The sequence below is a fragment of the Osmerus eperlanus genome, chromosome 11, assembly GCF_963692335.1.
Source record: "Osmerus eperlanus chromosome 11, fOsmEpe2.1, whole genome shotgun sequence".
In the NCBI taxonomy this organism is placed as follows: Eukaryota; Metazoa; Chordata; class Actinopteri; order Osmeriformes; family Osmeridae; genus Osmerus; species Osmerus eperlanus.
This window is the reverse complement of record NC_085028.1, coordinates 9010675-9037803: the sequence shown is the minus strand read 5'-3', so window position 1 is coordinate 9037803 and position 27129 is coordinate 9010675. Positions and strand designations below refer to the sequence as shown.

At 44.0% G+C, this 27129-nt stretch overlaps 1 protein-coding gene across 3 annotated transcripts in view; it reads right to left on the bottom strand.

The window, feature by feature from the left end:
* Positions 1-27129, bottom strand: part of limk1a (LIM domain kinase 1a) — a 41867-nt gene that overhangs the window by 10385 nt on the left and 4353 nt on the right. Inside the window, exons 1-3 of one of the 3 annotated variants that reach the window (XM_062473560.1) lie at positions 22530-22713; positions 13784-13922; positions 1654-1763 (exon numbers count right to left, since the gene is read on the bottom strand). In XM_062473560.1, the coding sequence (XP_062329544.1) occupies positions 1654-1763; positions 13784-13922; positions 22530-22627 (347 nt within the window). In that variant the 5' untranslated portion in view covers positions 22628-22713. Of the gene's footprint in view, positions 1-1653; positions 1764-7853; positions 8082-13783; positions 13923-22529; positions 22714-27129 lie in introns of those variants that run through there. The other 2 variants (XM_062473559.1, XM_062473561.1) reach the window with 2 other exon arrangements.

Here is a 27129-nt window from a genome sequence, read left to right as displayed (position 1 = left end):
TTTGCTTTATGACCTTAAACAATCCATCGTTCTGATTATTGCGTCACATTCCATGAATGGATGTAAAGTGACTTAACATTTATAGGGCGAGTCAATCTATAGTCAAACACATCCCTACAGACACTGATGGACAATGGCTGCTTTGTGAGTTTCCATCCCTTCAGCCTCGTGTCACTGTGTCTACCCAGGGTCTGTTCCTAGTTCTGCCTCCGGGCCACAGGGATCACGCTACAGAACAATGATACTCAGGCAAACAGCCTGATTCTACTGAGAAGATACAGACCTTTAAGCAGGGAATGTTCTGAGCAAACTGTACTGTACTATGCCCAGCTTGAGGATGAATGAGAAAAGCCTGTGTATTAATTGTGTGTGTGCGCCAGAGACAACAGACTGTGCTTGTAGGGGGAGAGAGCATAAAATGATACGAACGTGGTGTGAACTTTGTGTGAGCGAGTGTGCCACCAACTCCTCTTTTTCAAGACAACATCCCCAGAAAACACACAACCTGAGAGGCGCTTATTATATTATATCCCAGCTGAACGTGCCTGATTCCACCTGCAGGTGGATCACAGACTTCCTGTCTGACAGGAAGCAGTGCGTTAAGCCGGTGCTGATGGACTCCCGGTCCATCAGCACCGGATCACCTCAGGGCTGCGTCCTTTCTCCTCTGCTCTTCTCCCTGTACACCAACAGTTGCACCTCCAGTCATCCGTCCGTCAAACTCCTGAAGTTTGCGGACGACACCACCCTTATTGGGCTCATCTCTGGTGGAGACGAGTCTGATTATAGGTGGGAAGCGGCCAACCTGGTGACCTGGTGCAGCCAGAACAACTTAGAGCTCAATGCTCTTAAGACAGTGGAGATGGTTGTGGACTTCAGGAGGAACACAGCCCCACTCACCCCCATCACCCTGTGTGACTCCCCAGTCAACACTGTGGAGTCCTTCCGCTTCCTGGGCACTATCCTCTCCCAGGACCTCAAGTGGGAACTGAACATCAGCTCCCTCATCAAGAAAGCACAACAGAGGATGGACTTGTACTTGTACAAGAGCAGACTGCAGCGTATCATCCGCACTGCTGAGAAGGTGATTGGCTGCAATCTGCCTACCCTCGAGGACCTGCACACCTCGAGGACCCTGAGGCGAGCGAGGAAGATTGTGGCCGACTCCTCCCACCCTGGACACTCCCTGTTTCAGTCACTCCCCTCCGGCAGAAGGCTGCAGTCCATCAGGACCAATACCTCACGCCACAAAAACAGTTTCTTCCCTTCCGCTGTTGGCCTCTTCAACAAGGCCAAGGGACCACACTGACTCTAATGACTTCTTGCTTAAAACACACTGCTTTTTGCACTGCATTACAAAATGGTATCTTGTACATTTGTATTTTTTGTAATATTTGTATTTTTGTATTTTTATATTGTAATTTACGGCAACTTATATTTTATTTTATTGTATATTTAATTCTATTCTAATCCCACTTAGTACTGCTAGTTTATGTACCCTTAGTATAGATAGTCCACATATTTAAATTTTAGGTATATGTTTATTGTATGTACCTTCCTGCCAAAGCAAATTCCTTGTCTGTGCAAACTTTCATGGCGAATAAATCCCATTCTGATTCTGATATCCATCTTGGCTGCGTTTTGTCTGCTCACCAGTAGAGTTTGGACCTCTCCACCAGGGCGTACGTGTCTCCGTCCCCGATAAAGGCTCTGCAGTTGAGACAGGTGAAGCATTCTGGGTGATACTTCTGTTCCCCTGCGACCTGCAGAAAAAAACAGAGAAGGAGGGGTTAAAGGTCAGATAAACAACGTCATCAGAACAACAAAGAATATTCTAAAATTAGGACAAGATCCAGGGTAAGAGAAGGTTTATGGGGACTGGGGAGTATTTTTAGTTCAATCACAAGCAGGCTGACTTGGCAGATATCTAAGGGCACTTCTTGGCCAGGAGTATACTGTATACAAGTCATCTCATCTCATGATCTCAGTCATCGGCAGCTCAAATTGAGTCAGAGAAGAAAACTGAATTATGGGCCGAAACAGAGCAGGAAACGACGGATTAACTGAAAAGATCAACAGCTGTTGATAATGGTTGAGAATATCTGTGGACTTGCTGTTGGCTCAGCTGCTAGCAACAAAAGTTCTGTAGTATTGTGTAAAGTATAGGCCATGTCTAACAGAAACTCTTTATCAAAATACAACTAGGGTCTCGCTACTTAATCTTCAAGGCTCCAGCCTTTCAGTTTTTTTCAACCACACTCCCTGATCTATGGCCCCAGCAGAGGTTCAACCTTGTGACCTATAGAGGTTCTTAAAGACCAGAGGTTGAAGACCTGCAAATAAAACCCTCCAGTATCCTACAATCCATTGGGGTTTTCTCTTGCTCTGTTATTCCCTGCAGTGGAGGGATTTGGGGGGGGGCACTCAGAACCGCAACAATCTGCAATTCTAATTCTCCATGTTCAAGAGGGGGTTGGAGGTGTGAGATGGGAAGAGTCTTAAGGAACAAAAGAAGGACCCATGAAATATGGTGTGTGTGTGTGGAGGGGGGGGGTGTGTGCAAGGTGATATGCTTATTGGGTTCAATTTGGAGGAATTTAATTTATTCAGAAACAAATAAAGATGGCTTTCAACAAAACAGCTATGGAAAGGTAAAGAAAGGGAACATTCTGGTGCATCTCCCTTAATGTGAGTAATAGGCCAAACGGTCTGAAAGAAATCAAAGAGCAAATGCAAAACTAAAAGCTCAATCCTTTAAAACAAACCATAGGGAATAGACCAGAGGTAAAAACAGGAAAAAAGAGCAATCAATAAAATCTATGTCTGTATCCTTCTGTCTGCCTATCCCTTCGGGGAGCGCTCCCATGGCAACCACTGAGAACACACACACCGAGAGCACCTCCGGGCAACTTGGGGGAAGTCAGTCGAACATGCACATTCATTAATCAATTAATATGTAATTAATCTGGTCACGTCCCTCAGGCTATTTAGAGAAGGATGTGTCTAAAACCCTCCATCTGTGCATCCCCTCATGTGGCCAAATACTCTACCAGATAAAGAGATAGACAAAGAGGCAGACAGGAGAGCAGAGGAGAGGGGAAGAGACATAGAAAGATTTACTTTCTGATCTGTTTGCTTGTGAGGCAGAGACGGTTTGTAGAAGACAGAGAAAGACAGTGGAGAGAGAAGAGAGAAAGACAGTGGAGAGAGAAGAGAGAAAGACAGTGTATAGAGAAGAGAGAAAGACAGCGTATAGAGAGTGAGGAACAGAGTGATAGAAAGAAAACAAGAACAAGAGAGACAGCGAGCAAGACTTCCTGACCTGCATCTGTACCTTGAAGTCCCTTCCTGTATACATACAGCACAGAGGTCAGGACAGAAACAGAGAGAAAGAAACAGAGAGAGAGACAGAGAGAGAGAGAGAGAGAGAGACAGACAGACAGACAGACAGAGAGACAGAGGGCCCGATCTTGCACCCAGCGCAATTGACTTTGTCAACGACGCAAGTATCATTCCTAGTTTGCACTCGACGCAAAGCGGACTTTTCCCTCCACAGACGCACGTCGAAATGACCTTGCGCTCCCGTGGGCGGTTCAGCGAAAAAGGAGGCGTGTTCCGGCGCAAACGTTCCCTGGTGCTATTTTGCAGTTTCCGAAAAACAATTCCGCCACTGACCAGGAAAAACGTGGTCTAAAGTCAATGGCGCATTATTCAGATGCTATTTTAAGGGCGCAAGCTTGGTCCGTGCACTCTGCTGGCGAGGCCAGGGTCTTCTTTCTGCGAAGCTACGTTACATTGTTTTGATTTATGGCGTGTTACATTTCTTCAATGTTTATAAAAAGATTTTCATGAGAAATCTCCATGTATGTGAACATGATTTTTAACAATTGTGGCAATTTTCTCCCACGCCTGTTTAACCGAAGCTAATTTGGGTGGGTTTTGTTCTCCCATCTCCATCAGAATCAGAATTCGGTTTATTCGCCATGTAGCCTATGTTACACAAACACGGAATTTACTGTGGCAGGAAGGTGCAAACAATAAACATATACGGGTCTTAAATTAAGTAAAAAAGTACAATAGTTAAACTAATTCCAAGAACTAAACAATTTAAAAAATTAAATATAGGGTAGGCTATATAAAAATAAGAATTTGAATGAGCAGCATGAGCGGGCAATTTAGTGCAATGAGAAAACTGCTCTGCCTTTCCCATACAATGTCACTTATCTATCTGTTACGGCCCTGACTAGAACGTCGGTCTCCTTGGCTGTGAACCGCTCCTGGCGTGCGCCTGACAAATCCGCCGTTATAATAGCAATCCACCATGGAACAAGCGCTGTTCTTAAAGGGAATGTGAGATGACGCTCTGATTGGTTTATTGCACGTTACGCCCGAACCACACCCATTAGTAATGTAGCTACTTCGGACCTACCCATTTTAGATTTGCGCCAGGCGCAAAGTCATTTATCCCGCCGGCAAAATAGCAACCGAGCCGGAGTCCCGCCCATAAAGTTACTTGCGCTTTGCGTTTTGATACTTGCGTTTCAGATCGTCAAAATAGGGGGGAGAGAGAGAAATGAGAAGGTATGGGCTGTATCATTTGGTCTGTATTGCAGCAAAGACATGAGGAGACACAGCAGGCGACTTCTCCCTTTTTTAATTGGAGTTGGATTATGAAAGTAAAGCTGTAAACAGCTATTACTGGCAGACATGCTTACAGCTAGTAAAGATCATGGGTAAACAAACAGCACATCAAAGTACAGGGGGGGGGCAAGACTGCAATAGAGACATCAGAGTGAGTGATGTTTTCAGGGATTTTATATGGTATTGCAAGTCTAGCTTCTTTTGTCAAAACTTGGCATACTAATAAAGATATATATGTGGGCCACCTCAGAGAGGAGAGGACTGCACGTAAAGGAAAAAAAGACCCTCCACCCCCCGCACGCCCACCATGGCTGCCATTTGCTGTCCCCCGCCCTCACCCTCCCGAAAGGCTCACTGCAAACACGCACACACCCACACTTCACCCCGACCACAACTGACAACCAACAGCTGCTGGTGCACACGCACTAAGAAGAGACTCACACATCAAAGGCTTCAGGGGAAGAGAGAGAGGACTTCGAAAAAGACTGAGAGAATGAAAGTGAGAGATGTATAGAGGGAGAGAACATAAAATAGATAATAACAAGTGTTTATGTATCAATGCAGAATACATCCTACACCAATACGTATTGTTTACATTTTGTTGAAACTCTTAAAATGTTGCATCAGACCTACAGACAGAAAAATGAAAAGTTTGGAAGGTTTGTGAAATGTTTCTTTAAAACAGTGATACTGCAGCACATTGTTTATCCGTATCTGATTCCTGTTTCAGTAAGAATACAGTGTGTGTGTGTGCACACGTAAGTGTGTACTGGTCATGTGGTGCACAGGGGCCCTTTACTTAACACAAACCAAATCATAAGCACATGTTTCTCTGAGGATGACTGAGGGGGGCGGATAGTACTTTCCGAGGCGAATGGGGTCAGGTCGCCATGACGAAGCATCTGGAAACAGCATGTGGGACTGTTACCATGCCAAACAGGGGACGGTGACATCTTTAGTGAGACCCTATAATGAACGCAGTAACCATCAGAGGCTTTTGAGAACAGACAGTTGTATAGCAAATTTGTGAAAACTAATTTGTATCTATCTCAAATTGAACCTATTTTGTAAGGCTTTATAAAATGATACTGTGCACGGCAACCTTTTTTCTAGTTTCTTTGTCTTTTGTTTTCAGTATTTTTTCTTCATTTGAGAGAATGCAGTCAAAGATGTTGTCTTGTACAATGACTCCCCACTTTCCCTACCTCTTTACAGTTGAACAGGGTGATCTGCTTCAATAACCAAATGATTGCAAAAAATGTCCTTGAAGTTCAGGCTACAAAAAGTTATAGACACAAATTAATGGGTGACGACAGTACAACTGTAATCTAATACGGTTTGGAATATCTCTAACATGTCATTCAAAGGTTGGGGAAATGTTATAACCCAAGATGCATTACTAAGATGAGGCAAGGTGGAGAATCTATTACGGTTAGTTGTGTGTGTCAGTTTGTGTGTGTCAGTGCTTGTTTCCAGTGTTGACCGTGGAATGTGAATGACCACTATTGGCCCAATTAGGGAAATGTATGACTTACCCAAGTGTCACAAGTTCTTCAGTTTCTTAAAAAACACTCAATGAGAGGTACTCTCAACGTAATCTTTCAGTAGCAAATACTTCCATTTAGTCTAACCAAGGAAACATCAACTTTGCCACCTAATTTATTTTAGTTTCCTTAATGAACTGTCAAAGAAAGATAATGGGTCAACATTAGTTTCTTGCTGATACTATAGGCTGTAATGCAATGTTGTGTTTGTGTGTGTGTGTGTGTGTCTGTGCAAAAGGAGACTGTAAACACCACACACAGAATGTCCACTGATGTCAATTGTCTCTATGCAAACAATAACCAGACCCCTGACATCACACCTACGAGGACAGACGTGTAACACTGATATCATGCTAACACCTTGATATGATGACGCTCTCTCTTTACCAGCTTGGGTGGGTGTAACTAAGTTATGGGAGACCTGGAGTTGATCAAATATGGATTTGATCCCATTGAATTGAATTCAATTAAACATGTATTTTCTTAATCTAATGAGACATTACTTCTAAATCAATAGCTACAAAGCTAGTTTACTACTACTATACTCACAAGTTGACATATTATGTACAAGAAAACACTCAAAACACTGATCATTTCAGCAGTGTGTGCACTGTGGCAATTTTACAGTTCCCATAAAGGGAGGGGAATTCCACATCCAATGCCATTTGTGCCATTTTAGGACTCAAATCTCTTGTAGAAATGACAGATGGAAGATATACTTGCCTGGAACTCAAACAGAACTGCTGCCTTAAATCCTTTGGCTTCATCCGAAACCTGAACTTAATAGTTTGGAGCATGGGGAAGCTTGTAGAGCTTGTAGAATTGAAGAGGATAATAATCTCAGATTTCAATAATCAAGGTTGGCTCTTCCTGCCAGGCTACCTATTCTTGTGAAAGGGCCTTTATTATATGGATCTTAATTTGGAACCAGGGCAAATATAATTTAAGCCACAGACAAAGGAAAATAATGAGTGAGAGAGAGAGTAAACCAGTAAAACAGTGGGTCGTATTGACGCTTGTTCAGTGGGAAAACCCCCTCTGCCACTTACAGTATGACAATGCCTGAGCTTTGGCGCTGTCGCTAATAGATTCAGCATGATTCCTCAAACTTCCACAATAAGAGCTTCCATTGGAAGGGTTCGTTTCCGGCTCAGACACAGAGGAGCTACTGTACTGTCTCTCTATGTCAGCTGTGTTGTACTGAAAAGGTAGAGAGGGCCACAGTACCATCGTCATTTCAGGCATTAGCTATCCATCTTTGATGGATCCATAGCTTGCCTTAGAGCATACTTAATCTAGGGTAGGAACTGGACTAAAATAGGATTTATAAAAAAACATGCCCAGCTCATTACTTTTTCATGAAATCAAAAATTGAAAGATGTCTTTAGAGCAATGCCTGCAACCTCTGCAACCTTTGCAATACAAAGATACTGTAGATGGATAATTGTACCTCAAATTCTACAGTACACTTCTATAATAACGCATAAGAGAGAAACATTTTTAGATTGAGAGGGGAGTAATATAAAACAAATACAAGATGAAGAAGCAGCAGCCGGCCAGCCCACTTGAGACTCCCTCCCTGAATGTCTGCTTGGTTGCCTGTCTCTGCCGGCCGGCTAACCGGGAGACCGTTTCCCCCCATAACCTAAGGATAAGAGAGACCCTTACCTTCTTGTCTCTTCTCCACAGCCTGAGACAGCAGAAGCCCCAGAAAAACAAGTCTCCCACCATGACAGTGTTGCCTTGCAGTTCTCAGCCAAGACTAGTTCATTTTACACCACTGTCAAAACAAAACAGTGGCAGCAGCCAAAATGAGAGAGCGAGGAAGAGAGAGCGAGAGGGAGGAGAGTTGCCCACGCCTCTGCCGCTGAGCTAATTTCTGAAACGATATCACTGCTCTTCTTCCCCCTCCCCTCTCCTCCCCACCACTCCCTTGCTCCGACAAGCGGCAGCAGCTTTCTCTCTCGCTCTCATTTTCAATGACCTCATTGTTTCCGGCTTGGCCACACCCACCCATGTGCCTGCTGGCACTCTCTCTGATATATTGCAGACCCCTCCCCACCCCATCCTCCTTCTCCTCCCCCTTTCTCTTAGTTCCCCCATCCTCCTCTATACCCCAAACATTTCTAAACCCTCATCAAAGCTCAGGCAAGGATGACAGGGAATCACATTTAATCCTCTGAAATGTGGAAAAAAAAGGACTAACCAAGCCCTCACATGACCATGTCACCTCATACGGCTACATTTCAAAGAAAGGCTTTGGGAAAGAACATAATTTAGCATTTAAAGCATGCTAACCAAAAAGGAAGTTAAATATAACCAACCGCAACCAACACCCATTTCTTACACCCATTTTTTAAATAACATAACATGTTATGTATAACAAAACATAATAGCAAATATCAAATGTAAAATACAATATAAAATCATCACCCTCAATATAAAATGATAGTCAGTAAATTAGGGGACAAGCAAACGCATACCCCAAACCATAAAACACCATCTAAAGGGATTATGTCCTTCTACTCAGAGAATCTTTAAGGATGTGTTTTCTTTCTGAACCAGTCCGCTGTGTGCACTGTAACAGAGATCTTAATCAATGTTTTCCGGCAGACTGACTGTCCCGCTCTCCTATTAACTTCCTCCCCCCACCTCTTTATCTCTTCCTCCCTCCGTCTCTCCCATACCAGCTGCTGCTGGGGGCATCTGACTCGACAGATATTAATAGTGTCAGACAGTGGCGTCCATTGGCACTGGCTGTTAGGCCTTATATCAAAAACACGCAGATAATTTTGAGAGAGCCAGGCTGGCCGCAAGACAACAGAAAACAGGTCTTGCAAGGTTGGGAGTCATGGCGCATTTGTGTTTAATAGGTGGTCACGGTCAAACAGCTAACCCGACAATCTACAGTATCACTGGAGTTAGCGACCAGTTCAACTAGCTATAAACTGAGCAAGCAGTCAGTACAGTGGGGCCTGTGTTAGACTGTTGGTCAGCTTTAATAACTTTCTGATCATAGTCAAATGACAGTAAAAGCTACCAAACTGTCTCAATCAATGCCATGTTCAAACGTGAACCAGGTACTTTTTTTTTATACAGCCAGAAAGATGTGGAGATTGTTGAAATATGATCCTTTACTTGCTTAACTTCCCTCTCTGCGTGGTTAAGCCGACAGTGTGACAAAGTATCAAGGGACCATTACATGACCGTCTTCTTGGAAGGAGTGATGAGGCAGAGACACACAATGTGCTGGGGGGGTTCTCTGGCTCCAGTTACCAAGTGCAGGTTTCAGATGCTAACAAGGACTGCCTTCTGAGAATTACACACTTACAGCGTGAGGGGAAGTTTCACCATTAATAACTTTCCTTCCAGGTAGTTTCCAACAAAGAGGAACTTCTGATAAGTTTAAAGAAACTGCTTTCAATTTCAGTATAGGGCATGAATGTGCATGTGACACCAAAAAAATCCACTTTATGATGGTCATGATGCATCTGAAGTAAAATAAAATAATTAAAACAAAATACAACAGCGAGTGTCACTCTTAGGGGGCACTCGGGGACATTCTCAAGAGTGCGTACCACTAAGGCTAAGTCCTAATGCCTGGTCTCGGTTTACCAAACTCAAATCCAACAACAACCGTGTCTCTTTCCCAACACTCCTTACAGTCTTATCTGATCCAGCCAATGCAGACAGCTACAGTATCAGACATTAACATAAACACCCTTAACTCCCACTGAGGAATGTGCTGTCTCACACAAGTGGGAGTTATAAGATGTTTCTAAACCAGGACTTTACTTAAGTTGCTTAAGATGGAAGGGCCTTGTCATTTCAGATTCAAACGTCATCACAAATCTTGAGAATATTTCCATGTCTCAATGCCTAGAAGAATAGTGGACACAGGACATTTCAGAAGTACAAACTGAAAAAGAACATAGCTACTGGGGTTCATTAATAGTCAGCAGGTAGGCAACTTTGAGGATTCAATTAGTGCTGCTGGCCCAGTATCAAGCTTATAAATCACCTTTCGTAGGTGTAATGCATCACTGGACCTCCCTACAGGCCTCGACGCAGAGCTATTCAAGGTTGGAGATGTCAACACACAACCCAGAGAGGGGGCAAACGGTTGAGAGCAGACAAGCCCTGAGTCTTAGAACAGATGAACCTTTCGTAGGTTCTTCATCAACAGTACATGAATAAGGATTGACCCCATGAACACGAAAACAACACACACATTTTACAGAACGTATTAGCTAAGTTACTGCACAAAGATATACTGTAGCCAAACAAGTAAAAAGCTGAAGTGGGATGACGCTAATGAAAAAGCACTCTGTTGTCTCTCTGTTCATTCTGCTCTGCCGCTGCTCCCTAATCGATTTAACATTTCAATCAGCAGGCTGAGTCATGCCCACATTGCATCACATTGTTTTGGAATGTTTTTGCTGAACAGGATCCAAGGACCGAAACAGTACCCTCTTTCACTCACTCCGGACGCTGAAATGGAGTCTGCTTTTTCTTCCTGGCGTGGTGCCAAGGAGCAGCGTAGGACAGTTCGACGGCGCCACACACCTTGCGTGCTGCGATGACGAGGCCCAGGGTGGTCGAACTTCATCTGACCCCACACGTCCTCAACGCGACTGGTCTGACGTCCTTACATGATAAAGATTGGGTGACTGTCACAAACTGACGAGGTCGCGGCCGCCAATCAAACTCCGAGGGGACGGGGACCTATAAATCCTCGGCAGAGAGGACGCCGGTAAGGTGGCCAGCCGGGCGCTGTCTTTTAGCTCACTCATTTACTTGAACTCCTCTGGCCTGGCGGCTTCATTACTGAGATTGCACTGCAGAGGGCAGGTTGTGGGCAGATTGTAAATGACACAGCCACACAAACACATGCGGATTTGCGCTTACTTTAAACACACATAAACGTCAAAGTGTGGTGGATATAGAAAAGGACACATGCCATACACGTACTGTCAGGGAATAAGAGAGTGGGTTTGATGCATTCCCTTTGAGAGGTGTGTGGCTGAAAAGTATGATAGATGCCTCACAAGTAGAGCAGTGTGTGTGTGTGTGTGTGTGTGTGTGTGTTTGTGTGATTATGCTTGTGTGTGAAATATACCACCACGCATTGGCGAAAGACAGTCCCTGATTTTGAGAAAAAGAGTAATTTAGTTATTTTCAGAGACAGAGGTCAGTGAGGGGAAGTGACCTTTCTTCACACGATGACAAGAAGCCATCTTTAACCAGGAGAGATGTGCCACATGACTAAATAGCATCTTAGTTGTTATTGAATAATTAAAGAATCAATGGATAACCTAGTTATGATATCCCGAGTTTATTTTTATTCTTTATCCTCAACTACCCAATCTTTGAACCCCCAAACAACTCTGCATGCAGCCTGACCACAATTATGATGTGTCCCCTGGTATCAAAGTCATTATCATGTCAAAGATACAGAAAACAAGCTAAGGACCAACCCTTTGTACACAATTCCTGAGGAAATTCAGAAAGTTAGCTTAGAGATCATACTGTACAGTAGCTTAAACAAGAGTCTGCATTTCAGAAATAATTTTCTGTCTATGAAATTTTGGACTCATGTCTATTATCTTAGCACAGAGGCTAGATCTAGGCATCTAGATTTTCCTTGGCGCTGCTACAGAAACTGCTTTGCAATACAAAAGGACCTATTTCCATCTCTAATATACTTGGCTACTCTGAGGCCCACCACTCCACAATAAACATTCATTCACTGCAATATTTTACACTTCACGCTTCACAATCAAAATTGACAATTTGGCTTCAAACGATTTTACACTGAGAAATGATACTCGGTGCGTACATTTCACCTCATAATTAACATTTCATACGTGCTAGAATCACTTTTTCTTTTCGTGAATATTTTATGCAAAGCAGATGGAAAGGTGTGCTGTCGATGCAAAGCAGGTGCATTTCCAAGCACTCTGCTTTGTATTTCTATTGTATCACCTGTCAATATTAACTGTACAATTCTGGTCTGGGCAAGAACAGACTGGGAGTTGTGAGACTCCACAAGCATGCAGTCTAAATCACATAGACAATATTACTGTACATTTGGCGGCTTATCAAGATATAAGGACGGAAATTCTTATTCATGGTTAAAAGTTAATAGACAAATATCCGTGCTTCCAATCCACACCACTGTGTGCCAACCATCCAATACTTTGGGCCCGATCTTGCACCCAGCGCAATTGACTTTGTCAACGACGCAAGTATCATTCCTAGTTTGCACTCGACGCAAAGCGGACTTTTCCCTCCACAGACGCACGTCGAAATGACCTTGCGCTCCCGTGGGCGGTTCAGCGAAAAAGGAGGCGTGTTCCGGCGCAAACGTTCCCTGGTGCTATTTTGCAGTTTCCGAAAAACAATTCCGCCACTGACCAGGAAAAACGTGGTCTAAAGTCAATGGCGCATTATTCAGATGCTATTTTAAGGGCGCAAGCTTGGTCCGTGCACACTGCTGGCGAGGCCAGGGTCTTCTTTCTGCGAAGCTACGTTACATTGTTTTGATTTATGGCGTGTTACATTTCTTCAATGTTTATAAAAAGATTTTCATGAGAAATCTGTATGTATGTGAACATGATTTGTAACAATTGTGGCAATTTTCTCCCACGCCTGTTTAACCGAAGCTAATTTGGATGGGTTTCTTCTCCCTTCTCCATCAGAATCAGAATTCTGTTTATTCGCCATGTAGCCTATGTTACACAAACACGGAATTTACTGTGGCAGGAAGGTGCAAACAGTAAACATATACAGGTCTTAAATTAAGTAAAAAGTACAATAGTTAAACTAATTCCAAGAACTAAACAATTAAAAAAATAAAATAGGGTAGGCTATATAAAAATAAGAATAAGAATTTGAATGAGCAGCATGAGCGGGCAATTTAGTCCAATGAGAAAACTGCTCTGCCTTTCCCATACAATGTCACTTATCTATCTGTTACGGCCCTGACTAGAACGTCAGTCTCCTTGGCTGTGAACCGCTCCTGGCGTGCGCCTGGCAAATCCGCCGTTATAATAGCAATCCGCCATGGAACAAGCGCTGCTCTTAAAGGGAATGTGAGATGATGCTCTGATTGGTTTATTGCACGTTACGCCCAAACCACACCCATTAGTAATGTAGCTACTTCGGACCTACCCATTTTAGATTTGCGCCAGCCGCAAAGTCATTTATCCCGCCGGCAAAATAGCAACCGAGCCGGAGTCCCGCCCACAAAGTTACTTGCGCTTTGCGTTTTGATACTTGCGTTTCAGATCGTCAAAATAGGGGGGTTTAAGTAGAAGTCTGATCATGTCTTCATACGTCATCAGCATTTTTTCTCACCTACTCTGGTCTTCTTAAGTAAGGAGGGCCCTTTCACTAGTCACCTGTAAACCAACCTGAGAAAGCGGTGTCATGCATGAGGGTTCAGTTTCCGCTGTGTGTGTGTGTGTGCGTGTGTGTGCATGTTGTGGAGGAAAACGTATCTGCCATGTGTAACATTAGCCCTGTCTATGACAGTGGAAAGTGGAAGGTGAGGACAGATCAGGGTTCTAGTTTGTTTGGCGGAGGGGCCCTCTTACCATGATCAGGCCAGTGGTGATGGGGTCATTGCAGCCGTGGCACAGCTCACCGAACTTGGCCCAGTAGTCTTTCTTACAGAAGAGCCGGCCCTCCTTCTCATAGTACCAGTGGGATAGGGAAGCACTGCACTCACAACATCTGACAGGGAACCAATAAGAACAGAGGCAAATGTTAGAGACATATGTTGGTCAAATTAAGCAGAAGTAGAATATGATTGTTATTCTGTCACAGATACAAAAGGGAAAATGTTTAAAGAACGTGGAGGAAAGGTTGATGTGGCTTTTCTACAATCACCTGTAGGTGCATCCTTAAAACAAAGCGTTATAACGGAACTCAAAAACGACAATAACACATTTAAGGGGCCTGAAAGTTCAGTCCAGTTTCATCACTGCAGGTTGCTGTCACACCCCCACAAAGATGTCAAGAAGCAGTGAGAAAATACAGAAAACACAACACAATGACCAAACCTTGAAATAACATGGCGTAAGGACCTGAGCACAGACATATTCACACAATTACTAGTACTCTAAACACTACACCCATTAAAATTACACACGATTCCCACCGACTTGATCTTAGGAAAAAAGAGGATTAACACTGTGACTGATGATGATCCATGTTGTTAAGTTTGATCCTATCTCCAATGGACCATTTTATCCTGTAAAAGATGAATGGAATGATGAGCAAGCCTATTGGGAACGGATGACCACAGATGTGACCACCTGACTGGGGCACTGTATGAGGTAGATCTGTATAGTATGAGGTATATCTGAGGTATATATTTCATGTTTACACAAGACAGATTAATTACATCAGCCCCTCCAACCTGTGTATGAAATAAGGACAGGAGTGAAAGCATAGCTTAATGGGTGTCCAGTATACAGTAGACTACAGCTATGTGTGTGTACTACATGTCGGTGTGTGTGAGTCCTCCTCTATCTGAGGCAGCGATGACTAACCCAGTGTCTCCAGTCTCTCCAAGTGGAACCTCGTCAGTCAGTGTGGGTCTCCCTCACCCCCCCAACTCCCCCTCACCCCCCACCTCCCCCTCACCCCCCCAACTCCCCCTCACCCCCCCACCTCACCCCCCCAACTCCCCCTCACCCCCCCACCTCCCCCTCACCCCCCCAACTCCCCCTCACCCCCCCACCTCCCCCTCACCCCACTCGTGCTTATAAAAATAGTGAGGATCGATAGGAGGAAACCAAGGAGACGGCTGGAAGTCCGTCCCCATCTGCTGCCTGTGGACCTTGTGTTCAGCCCGGGGCGGGCCAATGGGGAGGGAGCGGGGTAAAGTATGAGGGAGGCTGGGGATAATTAAGTGTCATATGACACTTTGGGGGTCAGAGGTCACAAGGTTGCGGAAAGTGAGATCTGTAGATCCTGCAAGTATCATCAATCATCTTTTGAGTTTTCCAAGAACTATCTGCACTGTGCAATGTGCTTGCATGGGACTTGCTCAGAGACACACAGCAGTCCCTTAATATTATTAAGAGTGCTTGATACTTAGTTAGTGAAACAGCATTTAGAGGCTGGGCTTTTCATGTGGTTGTAGACGGAAGTGGGTCAAGGGTAGTGAGGGGACACACCCTGTCATCTCAGCAGGCCAGCCAGGGAGCCTTGCCGTGTCATCTCAGCCCTGAAAGGCTGCTCACTGCAGCAGGCCTCCTGCTGTGGCAAAGTCATACCTGGGGCTGTTTCACACACACACACACACACACACACACACACACACACACAAGCAAGCGCACACACAAGCAAGAACACACACACACACAAGCAAGCACACACACAGAAATATACATAAGGAACCAAGCACACATGCACACACAATCTCCTATAAAATAGTAGCGGAATATCAATTGTGTGAGTGAATGCATGACTGATTTAAGATGAACCACTGCTGTTACTGATTAACCATTAAGAATCATTTCAATAAAATGGAAGGTATGCCAAGATGGTCAGGATAGTTTTTATTATTCAGTCAAACACTTTTTTGAGTTTCATTCTTTTGAGAGCTACCATGCGTGTATCCATATGTCTTTATGTGTATGACTGTATGCATGTGTGTGTATGTTTGCGTGCTTGTGCGTGTTTGGGCATGTAAGAGGATTATCTAGTTTGAATGACTCCAAGAGAGGCTTGTCTTTCATGTAACCATTGGCTACCACTCCTAAAAGCACTGATTGGAAAACCATGGCCTTTCCCTGAGTTTTCCAATTTTACTACAAAATACAGAAAAGATCGACAGAACTTGCATGACTGCATGTACCTCAGATACATCGCAAAACCATTAGCCCGCACTAAGTAAATACAAATGTTCACACATGTTCATCTCTGAAACTACAGATAAACCACAATGGACATAGAGATTATGATTATGGATGTATGTGGTGGTTTGTGTGGTGGAGACACAAGACTAGGTGCTCAGTGCTGCAGCTGCATGCGCCAAGCATCAAAATAATTCTGCTCTCAAACACTCAAGTACAGAAATGAATCAACAAGGGGCCCGATGAGGTCAAATTTGCATTCTACCCACCAAGTATGCAAAAACTGGACGGCTTCTCTAAAACCATAAAGACAGTGACTTACTAGAGGAGAAAGGGGAAACTGGAAGAGGAGCGAGAAGGAGGTTGACTAAAAGAACAGAGCGATAGGAGAAAAAGGATATGCAGGAGAGGAGCACAGCTGCAGGGATGGAAAGAGGGAGATGGAAAAGTGCAGCGAGGGGTGAGAAAAAGAGAGAGAGAGAATATATAAATCAAGAGCAATGAGGATCACAATCCAGACACCCAACAGTTGTAGATCCCAGGGGCACAGGGGTGACCAAAGAAGGGGGTGGGGGGGGGGGTTGTTAAACCTGGCCTCCCTTTTCACCCCTCTTTTCCCACATTGAATCAGTCAAAGTGCCTCAGAGACTAGCAATACAATTACACTAAAATAAGGTATGTTTGTAACCCTTCACTCCATGCTCCTTGACCATCCTCTGCCTCAGAGCCAGACACGTCAGGTCTGCCTCAGTGGAGACAGACAGACAGGCAGGCAGACAGGCAGGCAGAGCACTGATGAAAACAGTGCTTTAAAACCAGAAAAGGAATGATGTCACAGCCTGTCTGATGGAGTGACAACAATGGGGTAAAAAATAAGTTCTGCTATTTTATATAGATGGTGAAAGACAACATACACTGCCATCCACTGATTAGCACAGAATATAAACAAATATTTAATACTTAACCTTCTTAAGGCCGATTTATACTACTCCGACTCCGTTACGGACAGACAGACGGACGGAGTTGGACGGATTCGTTGAATTTATAGTACTCCGAAGGCTGTGGGTGCTGTAAGTCAGACCTAAATCCTTGGGAAAAATCTATGTGGTTTTTCTATTACTCATTATGTGCCCAATAGATTAAGTCATTAGGCTGTTGGAATGTAATTCAGTCTTAAAGGCTGTCTATCCAATTTATTATGTTTACATGGTTGACCAGGTCAATATTCAAAGTCAATACACAGAAGATGAATGTATAATATGATTGGCTTAAATCCATGGCTTGTATCAGGTTTGAAATATTATTCCCTAAGGAGATGTCACCAAAGATATAAGATTGGGTTACATAGTGTATTGATGAAGAAGGCAGAAATACACACACACACACACACACACACGTGCATACAAACATACATACACACACACATACAGTAAATGGATGCACACACACACTCTCACAAACACAATATCCATTTAAGCAGGGTCCTCCCTTATTTCTCAGAAAGGTCTGGTGAGTTTCAGACTGAGCTAACATCCACATCTGGTTTACCAGTGCCCCCCCAGGGATGAGGCCAGGGACCTTTCCCACAGAAACCAAACCTGTGCCACATCCGACACCCCCTCACAGTATTTAGTACACCATGCAGTTCCTATGAACAAAAACAACCAGTAAGAACAGAACATATTTGCTTAAAGAGGCAGAGCAGTGTATTGCATTTTCCATTTGCAGATAATAATGAACACACCTGACAACAGACATCAGTCTACTCGCTCAACAGTAATGATTTTAGCAGGGTGTACTTCCAAGAAGGTCTTCCTCCCATTGCCTGTGTATCGAATACTGTACCACCCTGACTCTGATGGAGGTTGTGCGATGACGTGAGAGATCAGTGGAGGAAGTGTTCTCTGTCCTAGGTGGAGCGCGGAGGAAAGGAAGAGGACTCCGCCAGAGAGGCGGTGACAGCATGCCAGGGTGACTCATTCAAGCGGCAACATCCAGCAGAAGGCCGATATCTCTTCTCTCATTCCTTTTTCTTTCTCTTTCTGTCTCACACACATACACACACCACAAAATACACTGTAGGATGAGTCTCATCCATGTCAAACCGTCAATCACATGTCTAATTTAAATATATATGTATAAATATATATGTCAGAAATACAGTAAAGTCCTTGGGATTGATCACTCAATATTCTATAATTCAGTCAATTTGAATCAGGAAAAAAAGACATCATTTTAGGAAGCATATTGACTATGAAAAAAATAATTAGATTTCTGTATAAGTGGTCTATTTGTCTGTCTACAAATCCATAATGCTATTCATCTCAGTACTATATAGAGCTTGTTGTTGTTGTTGCTGATGATGTTGTTGTTCTGCTGTCAGTGGGCACCCAAGCTCCAAGGAGGTCCAGAGTGAAACCCACACCAAGCATGTGACTGCTGTGAAGAAATAATATGACCTTTAGGAACCAAGAGAGAGAGCAAGAGAGAGAAAGAGAGAACGAGAGTGAGGGTGGGTAGGGGGAGAGAGGAGAGAGTGTTGGGGGGGCAGGGCAGGGGCTCAGGACTGTTTAAAGAGCTGTTGGAAACCAGATGAGGGAAGCACGCGGAGAGGGATAACCCTCTCCTCCTAGCCAGTAGACATCCCTGTGACTCCCCCCTGTGGAAGGCAACACTCACACAGGAATGGGAGGGGGGGGGGGGTATTCCCAGAACAGTGCCAAGAAAACTTTCTTCAAGAAACAAAGGTGAACTGGGGAAATGGAGTCCAAGACAGAGACAGACTGAGCCTCGGCCTCAGGGGTCTGACAAACTGTCAGGCTGGTCATAATACAGGTATATTTCATTCTCATTTTTGTTGAGAATGAGAGGTTTCACTACTGGTCCTAGAACTAAAGACATCCTACAAGGCTGTATAGCGCCTGCCCTGGGTAACAACAAAGCTACACTCAAAGAGGGGGACATTTCCCTTCATTACAGTCTCCCCCACCAACCCCCCACCCCCCTACACAGAAATTCCGAGCCTATGATGTCATCCGCTCCAGCTAAAAAGAAACATTACCTCATCCTCCTTGTGGCCCCTCCCCATTGGGCAGCTTCAAACTCTCTCGGGGCATCCCATGGCCAATCAGATGCGGACACACCTCCCTCACCCCTCTCCCTCCCCTTCGCCTCATCAAAAGCAAGCTCAGCAAGGCTTGTGCCGGCATTAACCCCTCGAGTGCCTCGAGTGTTGGCATGTTGTCGGCACTTCCCAAGAACAAAAAGAGAGCTACAGAGCATGGCCATATTGATGCAGTGAGAAAAAAAACTGACCCACAGTAACCCTCCCTGACTGAGCTCTTCAGATGGCTGCTAAATGGGGGCCTTTGTTGTCTACGGAAAACAGTTTGTTTGTGTTTTAGCACCATGCATAATATTCAGCAGGGGCGAAGCAGGTATGGAGGGAGCTAGATAGCAATCATTGAAGCGGCCCTCAATAGTGTGGATGCCGGCAGTTTCCTTTGTTGCTCGCTAAGCCCTGACTGACTGGCTTTCAGCACGTCTATGCACATTCTGTCTGGGGCCGGACACAGACTGAGAATGCTGGGTCTCACACGTTGCGACCACTGATAAACAAGTGGTGTTACTGTTCTCTCCATCGATGGCCCACCATGGTCCTCTGTCATACAGTTCTGGTGAGAGCCAACGGAAGCTCAGCTCAGCGTCACAAACCTGTGGAGACCTAGATGTGTGGCATGAACTGATGTGTCCGCTGCTGTAAAAAGGGTGTATTGTTGGAGGTCATGCATTATTTAAGTTCAGAGTCGGATCAAATAGGCTAATTATCCAAATGGAAGAGAGTGACACATCTAGATGTAGGCATGGAGGGGTTTCAGAGATACTTTATCATATTGAGATATAGTAGCTGAAATGTAAGTTCATTTACGTAAGTGTGATAAAAGAATTGTAAGCTGGGCCAAAGGTTGGTGGTAATTTTAATGGATAGATACTTATTCAAAGATTTACATTTCATCTTTGTAAATGCCAACTGAGGTAAATGTTGGAAAGACACATACAGTCCTACTAAAATGTAATTCTAAAGAGCACAGAATCTAGTAAGTGATAACCTGGCCAGTGACCTCAGTCTTTCGGTAATACCCATGAACAAAGTGAGTTGCTGAACTCATTTTAAGGAAATCCTTTTAAGAAGCTTTAAACTCATTAGCAAACTCCATAGTAGCCACATTCCTTCACTTAATATTAGCCTTATGTAGGGCAAACAAAGCCCCTAAGATCACGGGGACAAGCCAGAAGTAAATCACAACATGAACTACAGGCTAGAGCCTGCTAGAATTCGGGGGGGAAAATGGGAGAGGTGTCTCTGACCTCTATGAGCAGCTGAAGGACAAGGGGAGAAAAACAGGGGTGGAGGAGGAGAAGAACGAAGGAGAGAACAGGGAAGCAATATTGCCCCGTCCATCATCCCTCCATCCCCCTTAAACAGTCTCTGCCAAACAAATCCACCCTGAACAACAATTCATTAACGCAGCGCAGCCGTCTGCTCCGCCAGGACAAAGATGAAACAGTGAGTCAAGGATGTGAAATGAAAGAAATAAACGAGGAGATTTAATCCCATCAATACAGGGATGTTAAGTTCCCTGGCTGATCAGGCCGCCAGCCACCTGCCAATCACAAGCCCACATAGCTACGCTACCCGGTTCTGCTTTTCATTGTCAACTACAGTAGCAGCTGGATATTAAGGGTAATCTGCTTTGATGGGAACAGACATACCTGAGACCAAGCACAGGAAAAGCTGTTGCTTCATCAGATTGAATCACACAGCATGTGAACTTCTGTCCATGGCTGGCTAGTCTGCATAACGTTTTTATAAAGTATTGGTATACTGCAACACCAACTGATTCCCACATCTGTATAGTACAGTCATGGCCAAAAGTATTGGGAGCGAGATACATTTTGTGTTTGCAAAGCTTGCTGGGCCTTGGCATAAAATGACTGCTAACACAATTTCAGTAAGTCATATCATTAGCACAGGGGAAAGTGTGAACTAGTTCTAGCCAGGTGAAATCACTCTATCATTCTGATTGGATTTTAAGAGCAGATTGACTGCTGTAAAAGAGGGGACTATTTGCATATATTGAAAATGTTCGCCCCCAAAAAGCTTTAAAAAAAATGAAATGTGCCTTATTGTATTCCAGTATTCTGCATGTGAAATCATTTTCCTCAAATACTGAACCAGCAAACTCTTCAAAACACATTTGTCATTGCCAAAACTTGTGGACACGACTGTACACGCAAGTATGACATAAGCTGTAAGCTTACACTTTGAATGACAATTCAGTGTCCTGAACATACCAAATAAGCTGCACGGTTCACCATTGGGATCTATAAAACCATGGAAAACACAATTTACAGCTTTCTTTTTAAGAGGGGCAACTTTCGAAGAACAATTTCTCCAAGATTGGTTGCCTGGCATTAAGCAACATGCCTATCTACTGACACACAAGGCATAAACATGTAACAAAGAGAGCAAGCTTAGACTGAACACAGAGGGGAATGTGTTTACCACAAGCACCAAAATGGTTGCACAAAAAAACTAAACTAAATCCTGCTGTGGGGTGTAGGGAATCTATAATACTCCATAACTAGTGCCCTATTTACTGCAAAAGACAAAACAACAATACAGCTCACACTGCTATTACCTCCAATCAAGGTGTACATGCTCTGAAGATTCTTTTCAGACCCCCTTGCTGGGCAATGCAAATTGGACAGGAAATGTTAGCTTGGTATCTCTCATACACACTGACAGAGTACAAACGGAAGCTGCAAATGTCAGTGCAGTATGTTTCTCAAGCTGGAAGTTGCTGTCAAATAGAGGGGGGGGGGGATAAGTCCAGTTAGGATCAAAGTCGCCTGTCAGAAACTAGAGAGACAGCCAAACTGAGGAGGAGCTTTGTGACAAGTGTGTACGAGTGTGTGCACACTTCTCCTGAACCAGACTAAACAGACAAGAAGGCAAACACAGTGCATAACGGTAAACACCTATGCTGGGAACTACGCGGCCAAAAGACACGGCCAAAAGACACAGCCAAAACATAACCTGCTAACATAAAGTATATATACTGGAAGTTACAGCCTTTTATTACTCGACCGAATGATGAACTAAATGAAGGAAGTAAAACTGGGACTGGCCTCACACCCAGTCTAACTCATTAACTGTCACTCTCAGGAAATCATAGTAGTTAAGAGAACATGACCAGCTTTCTACACGGTAGCACACAGTTCCTTTCAGTTCCACAGTGTGTAAAAGCAACAACACAACAGTAAAGTTCAGACACTAAAGAACTCCTATAATAGTTCCACCATTATTCAATTACAATGTTGGAAACGGCAAGCAACAGGGTGGATATTTCTTATGAGTATGATAGACTACAAGCATCCAAGCTCATGGCTCATAATCAAGAAGCAAACTTACTTCTTTCCCCTGATGCGGTTCCTATAGCGTTGGTCCCTTCGCGACATGTCTCCCATGAGAGAGAGGGCCTTATTGTGACACCCAGGAAGCAAACTCATGTTAGTGGCACCACGGTACAGAGCTAGAGGAGTAAAGAGCAGCTAAACCTCCACACACCACCACCACCACCAGTGACACAACCCTGAATGCGTCTCTCCGCCCTCCCCCCATCCTCTTTCTGTCCGTTTCTCTTTTCGCTGCAGCTGCATTTGGGGGCCTCTTGTTTTTTTCATTTGCTTTCCACTGGTTTCCGGTCCTTTGCCCTCGCTCTCAGCTTCCTTTGGGAGCGGTCGCGACCCCATAACATCACAGCCCTGCCCTTTCCTTCTCCTCATTCCTCCCTCCTGCCCTCAGTCCCCCTCGCTTTACCAGCATATACCATCATGCTGCAGCAGAATCAGGGAACCTCCATATCTGTAACCTGTTCTACACATTTCCTATACTACATGATACTGCCCACTTCACTGATGCATCAACTCCGCTAGCAAACGGAAGAGCTAATTTCCTGATTCGATCCTTTCAACCTACTTTCATTGTTTCCGTATCAGTTTACCAACCTTATTCGAGGACTCTGATATTCTCCTTTGCGAGGATTTAATCTGTGTCTCCTCAGCACATCAGACGAGGGGTTAGGCCGAGGCAGCATTTTCTTCAAAACATTAAAAGAAGGAAAATAAGGAAGAAAAACGTCTACTTTTGAAGATTCAAGATCTTTTTGAAGGAGCCTTTTTTTTCCCCCTCAAAGTTCAAACCAGATTTGAATGAAAGCGTATTTGTATCTTCGGAGCACTGGAATAGTCCTGAGGATGGTAACTGAGCTGATCTCCTGTATACCTCTCCCAGTTGGTTTCCTGATTACGGATCACCCAACGCAGTTTTGCTGTTGCTCTGGATTCTCAGTTCCCATCTGAAACACTTGAAATCCCCCTACTCTCATAGAGGAAGTCAACACTTTTGCATCTCTGTCACGACACCCCAGGTGACTGAAAATCCGAACCCTGTACAATTACTTCTCAAGCCATGATTAGTCCTGCTGTCTAGGGATGTGTACCACTGTTAACCGTTAGCATGAGATTGTTACTGTACCATACTACGTACAACATTAGCACTGTGGCACAGTCGATGACATAGAGGGGTATCTTGAACCCTCTTTTCTACAGGAACACCTGCACTCCTTCTCTTGGCATGCTGCCAGTTTTACTAAGCTGTGTTTTTTCTTCTTGACTGCATATGTGCTGACTCATTGTGGCTGTCAAACTGCACACAATCCTCTTTCACAAGAAAAATCATTTTCTCTATCCACAAACTTCTTCAAAAGCCATACAGCCTTGTGTGAACTAAGCGTTTATCTAGGTAATTGTACAGTAACAGAATGCTATACGCGCCTTTGTAATTTTTCTTGTAGCTTTAAGTCTTACCTCTTAGTAAAGAAAGCCTATGTTCCCCTATCGAAGTAGCATCTTATTCATAATGCAGTGTTTTTTTCAGAGGAGACATCCTAGCTGCAGATATGAGTCAGGGTGTAGCCACAGCAGAGGCAGAGAGGAATGTGTCAAAAGAATCTCTTATCGACGAGGGCAGTCGGAGACTGAGCTTTTGGTGCTTGACCTTGAGAAACACGTCTTTCTTTCTGTCCTAAGATTCTACAGTGTGTGTCTATTCTGTTGCAAAATCTCTCCCATCTTCAGCCAGTACACGATTAACAATTTAACTTAATGCATGACTCACATCCTGTGATCCAAGTGTGAGTATGATCCATGTGAAACATGTAGCACCATGCAGAGGTAAGCAACATGCACACTATAGCAACAGTGAATACTTTTAATGACTTGCAGAATTACCAAATTGCTGAGACTAGAACCTGCTATCCATTTGTTAGCCCTTAGGGGCTGGAGAGCGAGTGGGCCAAGGTGTTCACAGGACCAGAGCCAGTTAACGACGTAAGACAGAAGACCTGCATCTGCACTGTACTGCAGCAAGAAAAACCTGCAGACCTGAAGCACAGGGGTTGGGCACCAAAATCAACAAGTAAAATGATGCTTGTTAAAAGCATCGACAATTTAGGCCTAACTGCTGCCTATAGAAGAACTGACTACTATGTGGAGATGTCTGCTCTTTTCAAGCAAAAGTTACAGAGGGGATAAACATTATATCATGCAGTTTTTTCACCTGATATAATGTGTATCCCCTCTGTAACCTTTGCTGTCTACCAGATGAGTTACAGAGGGGATACACATTATATCAGGCCGTTTTTCACCTGATATAATGTGTACCCCCTCTCCTAACATGCAAAGAGTCTGTCCTGCCATCATGTGTGTTCTTTTCTGTGTTCTTTTGGTCACAATGAACAACCTGATAATTTGTAGATTAGGGGTGGAACAATATATCTTGGAACAATATATCGCAATACTACATTTTTACAATATGTATCGTAGAGTTATGGCAATATTTTTACAATATGACATCCGTTTGATCCTATTGGTTGAGCTACCAGCGTGCGACCGACTCTGCACCTGCATCATGCGTGCATTCATTGCATTCACATAAATCTTTTGAACTTATTTTAAACAGAAATCTAAATATCGTGATACGTATTGTATCGTACACCCAGTATCGTGATACGTATTGTATCGTGAGCTGAGTGTATCATTACACCCCTAATTAGGAGTACTAAGGAGCATATCTAAGAAGCATATAAAAACAGCAATTTGAGAAGAATCCTTCCAGCATAATTTAATTCCATCAGCCCTTGTCCAACTGGCCGAGTGCAGAGTGCGTAAACTAAACTCTATCATTGATGTTCGTGAGTGTGGTTATAAATAAATTGCCTTAATAGCTTTTTATCCGTTAAGCAAAAAACAAATAAAGCAAAAATAACTTTCTAAATGCACCTACTAGCTGGGTTCAGGGAGTACTTAGTCAACTTCCCATGGTGCTTGCTTGAGTGCAGGGTTGACAGGGTCCAGCCTCACACTGTCAGAGTCCGAAGGGCAACCGACCAATAGGAGCCCGTCAGAGTATTTTCCCATGAAGCCTCTATTGCTGCCATTCTTTGAAAACAGGACATATACTTTCACCCCTGGGAATGACAATTTTCTACAATTAACTCTGTGCTTCTCTCTCTACCCCATTGTTCTACCTTTTCATTTTGACTGCTTTAACTGCTATCCCTGCAATAAGTGATTAGTTCGGAAGGAATATAAAATAGCGACTGAAGAGCCTTTTGCTCTTTCAATGTTAAGCCCATTTTTCCTGCATTGGTAGTAGGGACTAGGGGACGTGGGCAATTTTTTGCCAATTTTCCGTAGAAGTCACCAGCTGGAGAGAAAGCTGTTTTAACACCCCTTTACCCCACACCACCCTCATCCCCCCACCCCACCACCCACAATTTCCATGTAAATCCCCCTCCCCAAGGAATCTGGAACTGGGTCAGAAAACTATTACTTCCATTTTCCAGACAGGGAATTTTGTAACAGAAGGCTTCATGAGTTCAATCTGGGAAAGCTATAGCCATTTGGTATTGGCGATAATAATGGCCTTGGTATCTGTTTGACATTCAGTCTGTGCATACGGTATTAGTGGTTGACGGTATGCGGGGACAGAAGGAGGGTGAAGTGAAACCCTGCAGTCCCACACTGGGCTCAGGTGGATGACATCCAGCACTTGGTCATGTGAAAGAGTAACAACTTCTTCCCCTTCAAGACACACACCCACATGCAATAGAATATGCTTGCTTGAATATACTCTGCCAACAGTCACACCAGAGCGCAAACACGCAAAAGGCACACACACGCACACATTAAACACCCGCACAGAATTTAATACATAGCACACTACCCCCCTCTGGGCACCCAACAGAGTCCTTGGTTCATATCGAAGAGTGGCCAGATGTGGCTGTTTCATTGGCCCATCTGTACACTCTCACACCAAGACACTCACACACTCAGAGATAAAGACTCTTGCTTCCCATATTGTACGCATAGCATTAGCGGCGGATCAAATGCCACACACACGCGCACACACACACAGCGGACAAAAACCCCAATGCCTCCTCAACTCTCCCTAGTGACCCACATGTCCTTCTCAAATCCCCCCGTTTCTAAAGTCCAGCACTGAAAGTCTCTAATGCAATTCAAGCACTGAGGCCTGTGAAGTAACTTCCCCTGCACACAAAGGACCCAGAAGGATGTCCCCCACGAGGACAACCACGAGCTGGCCAACACAGAGCCCACGTCATGGAAAACCAAAATGGCTACATTATCACTTGAGATTTCAGAAAAATATTTCATTTTCAAAGAGATATAATAACAGATGCATGAAATGGCTACTGACAGAGTAATAATTCATCTCAATGAGATTTACTCTGAGTAAGAATAACTGATTTCATCTTTTGCCTGTGTTTGGAAAACCAGGTTAGACAGCCTGCAGAGGGAGGGAGGGACGAAGGGTGAGAGAGAGACGTGTTAAAGTGTGAAAGAGAGAGGGGGAGAGCGGGGAGGAACAGGGAGAAAGTGTGAAGAAAGAGGGAGGGGCTATTACATAAGAACAACAACAAAATCCT